The sequence below is a fragment of the Artibeus jamaicensis genome, unplaced genomic scaffold (assembly GCF_021234435.1).
Source record: "Artibeus jamaicensis isolate MK-2021 breed Jamaican fruit bat unplaced genomic scaffold, CSHL_Jam_final contig_373, whole genome shotgun sequence".
In the NCBI taxonomy this organism is placed as follows: Eukaryota; Metazoa; Chordata; class Mammalia; order Chiroptera; family Phyllostomidae; genus Artibeus; species Artibeus jamaicensis.
The window spans coordinates 4,601,176-4,611,389 of NW_026521807.1; the positions used below are offsets into that span (position 1 = coordinate 4,601,176).

At 37.4% G+C, this 10,214-nt stretch overlaps 1 protein-coding gene across 2 annotated transcripts in view; it reads left to right on the plus strand.

The window, feature by feature from the left end:
• FAM151B (family with sequence similarity 151 member B) overlaps positions 1–6,238 on the plus strand; it is a 33,396-nt gene extending 27,158 nt beyond the window's left edge. For both annotated transcript variants that reach the window (XM_037159310.2, XM_037159309.2), the window contains exon 6: positions 5,994–6,238. In XM_037159310.2, coding sequence (XP_037015205.1) covers positions 5,994–6,147 — 154 coding nt within the window. In that variant the 3' untranslated portion in view covers positions 6,148–6,238. The remainder of the gene's footprint in view (positions 1–5,993) is intronic.
• The last annotated feature ends 3,976 nt before the right edge of the window (positions 6,239–10,214 follow it).

Genomic DNA, 10,214 nt, shown 5'->3' on the forward strand with positions numbered 1-10,214 from the left:
GGAGCTTAGAGGGAGTGAGTCTGAGTAAGTCCATGTGTGGGTTCTTTAAGGGGAAGTGCTTGGAATTCCAGAAGTTTCTTCTACCAACTCAATCCCTGCTGGATTTTGCAGCTGGAAGTTATGGTGACTTATCTTCTTGTCACTGGAAGCCTAGGCTAGTGGAACAGTGTGGGTCTGGGACTCCTCACTCCCAGGTTATCCCTGCTGAATTTTTATCCTCCACACATAGATGTGGGACCAGCCCATTCCATGTTTCTGCCCTTCCTACCAGGCTGGGTGGATATGTTTTCTTTAATTCCACGGTTGTCAGACTTCCATTCAACTCGATTTCTGAGTGATTCTTCTTCTATACTTTTGTGTAACTTTGATGTGGTTGTGTGAGGAGGCAAGCTGTGTTTACCTGTGCTGCCATCTTGCCTGGAAGTCTGTCTTTAAACCTTCTCACCCCTCACACACTACAATGTTTCCACTGCCTTCTGAGTACCAAGACAATGAAATTTCTTTGACCCATTTTATCTTCATGAAGAATTATGCCTTTATCATTAAAAGGTCTTTTTCTTGGTCTAGTGTAATGATTTTTTAAAATCCAAATTCATATAGTATTCTTTGTCTTGAATAACTTTGCCTTATACTTTGTTTGAAAAATAAATTTATAGTTTTATTTTTATTGACTATTTAAAGGATGTTCTATTGTCATTAAAAAAATAGTTTTAGACCTACAGAAAAGCTGCAAAAAAACTGCATCTCCTTTACCCAGAAAATTGTTAACATTTTCCTATATTTATCCATTTTCTCTCTTTTTCTCATTTCCTCCCACACTCCCTCTTTCTCTTTTTCTTTTTATATATTTTTTTCTGGCCTGATCCCCATTAGCTGTTAGTTCTCCATTGGGTCACCCAAAACAAAGACACTCTTCTATGTCACTATTATGAAACCCCGTAATGAGGAAATCAGTGTTAAAGCAACACAGTCGTGCACTCCACAACCAGCCATTCCAACAATGCTTCTTATTTCTTTGTAGTCCAGGAAACTCTCCAAGGAAATGTAGTGCACGTTGTTGTCATGTCACATCAGTCACCTTCAGCCTGGGACAGTCCTCAACTTTCCCCTCTCTCATATGCTTGACAGTTTTAAGAGTACAGGCCTTTTGTTATGAAAGATGTTCTCAGTCTGGGCCAGTTTTGTATTTCCTCATGACAGATCTCAGCTCTTGCATTCCTGGCAGTGTCATCATGTACTTTCCTTGCCCCAATTCTCAAATCATCCACTTCAAGGATTCCTGCTTGATTACAGTGGCAGATGGTATGTAGAAAGCAAGATTGGAGAGTTCAGTATAATCATTGCTACTAGGGTGTTATTGCTTCTAGGACCTCTCAATGGACAGAGCTGGGAAATATATATGTACGCATCCATCCATCCATCCATACACACCTACACACATGCCTATGCATGTATATCTATAACCATTTCTCTCCCCGTCTGTGTGCCAATATGTTTTTGAACAACCCATGAGTTCACACTGACAGTTCCAATTCTAACCCAACCCCTCAGGGTTCTTCCTAGCCTTCTCCCTTTCCATATTGCTAAGTTCCTTATCAGATGCTTAACTACCTGGCTCCCATTAATCTAATCTAACTGTTGTCTTCTTTTAAATTAAGAATTTAACTTATTTATTTGTAATACAGATGTTTGGTCTTGCTTCTGTTATTTTTAAAACTAGTATACTTGCTATATGTATAGCCTTAAAAAACATTTCAGTGTAGTTATTTTCTTTTTGTGTTTTTAATTCGGATAATTTGGGTAGTTAGTTTTTTTCTGTTGGTTATGTATTACTGCTACTTCATCAAATCTGCTTAATCTACTTCTTTATAGATACCTGTTAATTTCTATGAGCAATAGTAAAATCAGTGTATTTATTCATGGCCTCTGGCCTAATTTTAGTTGACTGCACTCTTTTCCTTAATGTCCACCTTTGTACTTCATACTTAATGACAGATTGGCTGGCCACAGAATTCTTGGCTCGCAGGACTTTGGAAGGATTGCTACTCTGCCCTCCAGTGTGCACCTCAATGTGGAGTGGTGGAAGCCGGCCTGATTACTTTTTTGCCTTATAAGTGACTTGATTTGGTGGGGAAGTATGGGAGGCTGAGTGTAGAAAGGGTTCTTTAGGCTGTGTCTTGATACGGACCAGTCTGTACCAGCTTTTTCAGGATATGGTCTCCTTTTCAATATGTAGATTCAAATGTTCTTTTCTGTAATATTCTCGTGAATTACATTTTTATATACTTGTCCTATTGCATTTGTAACACTATGATTTGTCTTTTAGGGATTCTAGTTATGAACATATAGATCTCCTTTGCTTATCTTTGTCATCATTTTCCCTTTGGTCTCTCTTTTAACTTAATTGCATTTTTATTTTACTTGATTTTATAATTTGCCTCTCTGTTCCTTACAGTATTTTCAACAATGTCTGTGTTCTTCTTGTATACCTTCAGATTTCACCTTGTTTCTGTAACATTATTAATTTTCTACTTCTTTCCTAAGTTCTGCCAATTACTGTTCTATCTCTTGTCTGTTGTCTCGTAAACCTCTTCTGTGTGCTCATATCTGTACTTTATGTTCTTTCTTTAAAGAGGCAGTTGCAGCATTTAAAAAATATTTGGTTGTGGTTTTCATCTGCTTTGTAGCATTCTTTTTGTTTGTTTGTTTTATATCTGTTTCAGTTATTTGGTAATTATTTAAAGATGAGGTTTCTATTACTTCATCTGCCATTTGTTTTTTTCTTGTATTTTGTTTTACTCTCTTGTATTAAACTTCTGCCAAATTTATTTTGATTACTCTGCTTTAAATAAAGTGAGTTTTTCCTGCACCAGCAATTTGTCTGAAGTTTGTATTCTAGGGGAACCAGGACTGTGGTTCTTATGACCCAGACAGTGTTATGTGTGAGTTTGTTTAACCTTTAACTTATTTCTAGCCAGTGAAGATAGGCAGCTGTGGCATCTTTAAGTAAAATCTTTCATCTGTTTCTTAAATATAAAATTTTGGATTGCTGCAGGGAGTAGTCTTATTCCCTTTGGCTTTCCTGTGTAAACTCCTTACCTGTCTCCACTGCTTTGTGGGACCAAATGTAACCCAGGGAAGGTTCCACTGGAGCCCTGCAAAGTACTCAGGTGGAATACGCCCTCATCTGTAAGCATCTTTTGTAGGCTTCCTCTGTAAACTGTGTACATGGGCAAGCTCCGCCTCCTCCTGTACCCACCTGGCTGTTGTCTATTGCTACTGGCTGCCTTTCACCTGTTTTGTAATTTTCAGTCTCAACTCTTTCTTAATTTCATTGACTGTCATGTTTCCATTCTAATGCTTTTGTTCTTTTTGGTGCTTTGAGATGATTCTCAGAAGAAAAAGGAAGCAACACTGAGGTTAGGCTGCCGTGTTCAAACACGATGTTCCTGCTGTCCCATTTCTTTCTCTATATTCTGTCTCAATTTTCTTATCTTCTATTTCTTATGCAGCCAGTCACTGTCCTGAAATTTCTCATTTGAAGGTCACACTTTGTGCAAGCCAAATCTTTAACCTCTGCAACATTTGATTAAGTACTGCGGTCATCTCCTTCCTGTGACACTTCCTTGTTTTTTCCACTCCGTGGAATTGCACGAAGTGGGTTCTTTTAGTCTCTCCCTAGTTCTTCTTCTTGGTTGTTGTTGTCGATTTGTTTTCCTCTCTCCTTAATTTTTGGTTTCTCTTCACTCCACCTCTTTCAGAGTTTTTTTTTTAATATTAGAAGTAAAACAACAAAATTTTAATGGAATATATCACTAGAGGATATCTTCATAACATTGGGGATGGGAAAAGATTCTTAACAAGATACAAAAATCACTAGCCATAAAGAGTATGCTTGAATAATTCGAATACATTACAATTCAGAAATTCTTTCCATCGGAAAGAAGATACTGTGAAGGGTGTGAACAAGTTAGGCATAGAATTCATGAAGATTTTTGTAAGTCTGAAGGGCTCTAATATAGCATTTGTAAAGAACTATCATTGTTATTTGTATATCACAATTTATTTATTTATTTCTTCTATTATTGAATGGCCTTTAGATTGTTTCATGGTTTGACTGTTACAGAGAGTGCTGCTGGGAACACACACACACACACACACACACACACACACACACCCCCGCCCCCGCCCCTGCATTTAGAAAGGTCCTGCAGGAAAGAATTCTAGGAACGGAATTCCTAGGTGGTGGGGTATTCATGTTTTCAACTTTAGTAGGTAATGCTAAACTGTTTTCCAAAGAAAGTGAGTAAATTGTAGCTACATGTTTCAACTTGGATACATTTCACAAACAATATTCAGCAAAAGAAGCAAGACCAAAAACAGTATTATATAACATGATTCCATTTATATTAAGTTCATTAACAGGCAGAAATTAAACTGTATTGTTTAGGGATGCATATATAGCTGGTAAATTGAAAAGAGCAAGGAGGTGGCTGCCCAAGAGCCTCAGCCGTGAGGACCCCGGGAGAGGCAAGGGGCGAGGCAAGCTTGTGATGGGGCAGCGACGGGAGGACGCCCCTCCAGCTGCTGGTGATGTTCTGGTTCTTGGTTTGTTTTGGTTACACTGGAGTCCACTTTGTAATAGTTTGTTCAAATGCACATTTATATTTTATGCATTTCCTATATATCTTACTCCATAATGCATAGGGCTTTAAAAATAAAACCTGAGAATTAATTTGAAGGGATACAATTTAAGATACACTTAGGCAATTTTATTTTTCCTCTTTTAGTTCAGATACAAGAGAGAGAAGATTAAAAGACACAAAATCACTTGGAAAGCTCTTCATTTAACCTCAGCTCATATCTGTGTCTTCTTATCAGTTTTGTCACCATGGTGCTCAGATACAGCAGTGAAAATGTAATTTTAGCAAAAATACAGGTTTTCAGAGTAATTCTCATTTCTTCTTTTCTGTGTTCTCAGCTGTAGTTTAAAAATTCTTTTTGCTTTGTCACATAATACTGCCATGGAAGAAATTCCAAAGTACTTTCCTCGGTTGCATTTCCAGAGTGCTGTCACCATTAAGGACAGCGATGTGTCAATATAACAAGAATGTATACCTTGGTTAGACTATTTTTTTATCACTACCAGAAAAAATGCTTTGGAGATTTTCCCCTGGATTCTGACATATTTATTGGGAAAATAAATATGAAACTACTTAACAGCTTTGCATTTCTCTAGACTCTGGTGCAATAAGGGTAATGTAATAGTAATGTCGCTGGAAGAAATGAAAATATACAATTTAAATAACATTAAAATTCTGAGCATAGTCTTATATCCATAATAAATCTGCAGATATATGTGTGTGTGTATATATACATATATGTGGTTATTGTTTTTTAACTCCAGTAATGGATCTAAATGCATTCCATTGGGCATTCTTAATGACATCTCTTGGCATCCTGTGTCTCATACAAAACCCCCCAGAAGGAACAGTGGGGCCACTTACAAGTGAACGTGAATGTTGGGGTCATCAGTGACATTTCAGTCTCTTCACAGTCCCTTCCAGTTGTGCTTTCGACGCTGGTCAGGCTGCTGAAGAAACCCAGGGTAAATCTATAGTTTTTATGGAGACGACCAATTCCTTCATAAGTGCAGCTTCCTCGGTTCTTTTGTCCAAAACGTGGCCCATTTCCAGTGCTGTCGGTCTGCATTTCTAAAGCCATTTCACGTTCCTGTAATTCAGGTGCAGCAGCTCGCTAATTTCGCAATAGTAAGGTGATTTTTTTCTCTCTAGTTCCTGTAATGTTGATGAAGGAATGAACGGAAAGTATAATTCCACCATTGCTAACTAGTTTTTTCATATGTGTGTGCATTTGGGTTAGAGACAGATGAGAGTAACTATTTTTAGGCTTATTGGAATTCCTCATTATTGTTTTTTATCTTTTACTTTTAACTATATAATTCTGGTGTGTGTATGTGTGTTTTAATGCAGGTACAGCCTGACTATTTGGACTGGAAAAAATGATAACTATTCCATTGAAGATTTACTTTGTATTAGAGACCATTTTGACAAAAAACAAGTTTTCTATGATATCTTGGAACCACAAAATAATGAATTTAAACAAGCCATTGGAATCAGTGTCTAAGAAGAAGTTTCTTCTAAATGATTCATGTTTTGGTTTCATAATCCTTCTCTGCTTTGGTCTGAATTATTTACCAATAAATTATGATGATTGAGTTATGCTTCAATTTATCCAATCAAAAACACTCATTGAGTACTTACTAATGATTTAGGTATATGTCCTTTTAATACTATACTTACCTAAAAGACTGGGAAGAAGAGATTTCAGTGGGCTTAGTCTAATAATAATTTAGGCAAATTACATTTAAAAATCCTTTATAAAAAGTAATTTTGATGTACTGAAGATAACTGAAAGAGTCCATGTGTTGTAAGATAGGTATGAGTCACATTTTGTTGGCATTTATATTCCAGAGATTCCCAGTCTGTGGCACCCTCTTCCCATTTGCCTGGAGAACCAGTATTCCAAAGACTACAGAAGAGTAAGGAGGCTTCTAAAATGTTTTTAACTATCACAGGGCTGAACAGCTTTTTCATAACAAAATCAAATCCACTTACTGAAAACAATATGAATTAAATGATATGGATCTCGAATTTCCAAATCGTTGGGTGCATGCTGAATACTATGTATGTCTTTGTTTTCTTTGTTTCAATCATTTTATCTTCTCGATAGGGAGAAGCATAGTGAGCAAAATACTACTGAAGAGAATTTTAACCATGGTAATATATCACAGGGTTTTCAGGTTTCTCACCACCTGAGTTCAGGCCCTTACTCTGCTTCTAGAATTTCAAGAACTGGCTCTTCATGACCTTCACACTCAGAGGTACCCTGAGCATTTCTGCTGAAGAAAACATTTTAAAACACCTCTTTGTTTATGCCAAACCCCAAAACTCCAGAGGCTTCTCCAGTTCAGCGTTACTGACTTTGCTCTTTCAAGGCCCTTCCTCATGTACTCTCACTGTAAGTCAGCACAGTGTCCTCCAACGCAGTCCTTCGTTCCAGAAATGCCCACATCACTGGCCTCTAGATCTTCCTTTAACAGTTAACTTAAACGATTTAATATTGTTCACTAATCGTGTCATACATGTTGTCTCTTCAATTAGATTAGAAAGTCCTGCATGGTAAGGGAGCACTCTTACCTGTCCTTCACAGTGCCTGGCACAGTCCTGAGCAAGGCATTTGGAAAAACCTGGCTTCTTTGATTTGCTGAAAAGTAATGTACCAAGAACGTAATTTCACTTTTTGTTTATCGACCATTTCCTCCCAGAGAATAGAGTAGTTCTGTTTAGAGAACAGAGCTTGGGTTTTGAATTCAGACAGACTTCCCTTACAGTCGCCCTCTATCCCTTACTAGCCATAGATGTGGGAAAATATTTAACCTTATTGAGTCTCGGTTTCTTTATTGATAAAGTGGGGGGAGTGGGGATGCGAATTCTCCTACAGTTGTTGTGAAGTTTAAGGGAGACTCATGTGATGGAGGTGTCTAGATCAATGCTTGTCACACAGCAGGGCTCATATCCATTGCAGGTAGACAGTCGCAGTAAGAGATATAACATGAAACATCGTATATATAAACACAACGGTCATATTTCCACTTTAAATTTTAGCTCCAACATTCAGTACTATTTGTTAAATAACATCTAAAACTTTACTTTCTGTCATTGTTTGCCAGAAGCAAAGGGAACACTTTCATAATTATAAAATTTAACAACTGCAACAGAGAATTGCTCTTGAAATTATAGTAAAGATATTTAATTTATAAATTTTATTAAATGACCATGCTTTTATAAAGGGAGTTACATTTATAAATGAACTGCATTTTGATGAATATTGAAATAAAATTCTTTTGTCCAGAAGATTATTTTTACTACTTGATTATCTTATCCATGGTGATACTTTAAAAAGTATTAGTCTTAAGGTAAAATTCTCTTATACTGGGAAATATATCAACTGATTGTCACTTAGATTAAGATTTAAAAGTATGCTTTAAAATGTTCTCAGGAACAAAAATATGTAAAAGAATTAGAAAAGTACTCAGTTGAAAAGGAAAATTTTAATGACTATTCATATGGAAAAATATGATCCTGGCTTCACACCATACACAAATATTAATTCCAGTTGGATCCTGGGCTTAAATGTGAAAACTAAAACTGTAAAGCATTTAGAAGAGAATAAGGGGAAATATTTTAATTACTTTGGAGTAGGCAATGATTTTTCATACACAACAGTAACCATAAAAGAAAAAAATGACTAATGGGCTTTATCTAAAATCTAGCATTGCTCATCAAAAGACATCATTAACACATTCTGACAAAGGGCTCATACTCCAAATTTGTGAAGAACTCCTATAAACTAATTCTTAAAAAGAAGCTGCAACATATGTATATTATACTATTCATGTAAAATTTTATGTCTTTATCAGCATTTGTATATAGGAAATATTTGAGAAGAAGTTTACGGACACAAAGTAAGTAAAAGGTTAAGTACCACCCATTTTCTCCCTTCAAGTTCTTGGCTCTCATGTATTGATGTTGGAATCCCATAACATTTGGGCCTTATTTCCCAAGCCTGGCAGAGCAGTCCTATCCCTAGAAGAAACTTTGGTTTGAGATCCAATTGTTTTTAAAAAGTCAGAGCTTTTAAAAGTACAGTATTTTATGGTTCTGTAAGAGTGATATAATTGCTAATAACCAGATATATATACTCATCTATCAGTGGGAAATTGTTAAAAGTTATTTGGAACAGTCTGTTTGCTTGTTTGTTGGAGCTAGGGTCTTCGATTTTTTTCCTCATAATGAAAAAAATTAAGTACCTCGTGAATATACAGAAAAACAATGCTCTTTCACCTTGAAAATGTGAGGCATTCAAGATGGGAGCCTACCTTGTTGGAGCACACCATGTGTTTACAATCTTACATTCATGAATCAGTGCAAGGAAAATAGTTGAGTGTTAAGAACTTCTTTCTCTAGAAAATGTCAGTATTGTGTAATGAATAAATGAAACCAAGAAGAGCTGATAACCAGGCCTTGGAAGAAGCAGGGCAGGATCCAGGAGCTCTTGCAACCTCAGCGGCAGGAAGGAGCTTGGGCCTTCGCTCCAGTGTTCCACATCACTCTTTTCACTGCGACTGCTTGTCTCTCTTCTTTGTGTCCACCCTCCTTTGGTCCAGAGACTATAATTTGTTCGGTCACTTGAGGGAGACGCATGACTTCAGGACTCAGTGGGAACTCTGTGGGGAAGGAGGGGGGCAGGCCTCTATCTAACTGACGTTTTTGTGTGACAGCTGTGCCAATAATTGGAAATGATTCCTACCTCAAGGATCTACAGTCTAGTAGAGAAAGAGAGACCTGTGAACAATAAGTTGGGTATTTGCTCTAACTCCTATGACGGAGCTGCACACCAGGCTTTGGTGTGGAGACGCCAGTCTGTTCTTGATAGAAATACCTAAGTTGTGTCTTGAATGATGAGTATTCACCAGGTAGACTTAAGGAGGGAAGGGTCTTTCAGGCAGAGACACAGGAGCAAAGGAACTCTAAGTGGGGAAAAAACCCTGATCTGACCTGTTTTAAAACCAAAACAAAACTGTGGCCCTGGACAGGTAGCTCAGTTGTTTGGAGCATCACATTAATAGATCAAGATTGCGGGTTCAATCCCTGGTCAGGGCACATACAAGAATCAAGCAATGAATGCATAAATAAGTGGAACGACAAATCAATGTTTTTCTCTCTCCCCCTTCCTCTCTGTCTGTATCGATAAATAAAAAATTAAAAAAAAAAACTTTTGGAGGCACCATGCTGAGGCAGGACATTTAGACAGAGGCCAGATTCATTTTCCATGTTAAAGAGTACGCTCCTTCTCTTAGGCCGTGGGAGTCCTCACACCGTTTTAGGTGGGAAAGCATGAGAAAGGTGGTTACGATGGCAAGAGAAGGCACCTTGGAATTATCGGAGTGCAAGGAGATGAAGCCCTGAGTTAAAGGTGGTTGAAAAAGTGGATGGAAGGCTGCAGAGTTAGGGGAAAAGTTAAGAAGAAAGCACTCATTAAGAGTTTTTTTAACTACTTGAATGGAGAAGATGGGGGAGAGGGAAGAACCCAGCACACGTATTTCTGGCTGGAGTAACAGGTCAGGTGGT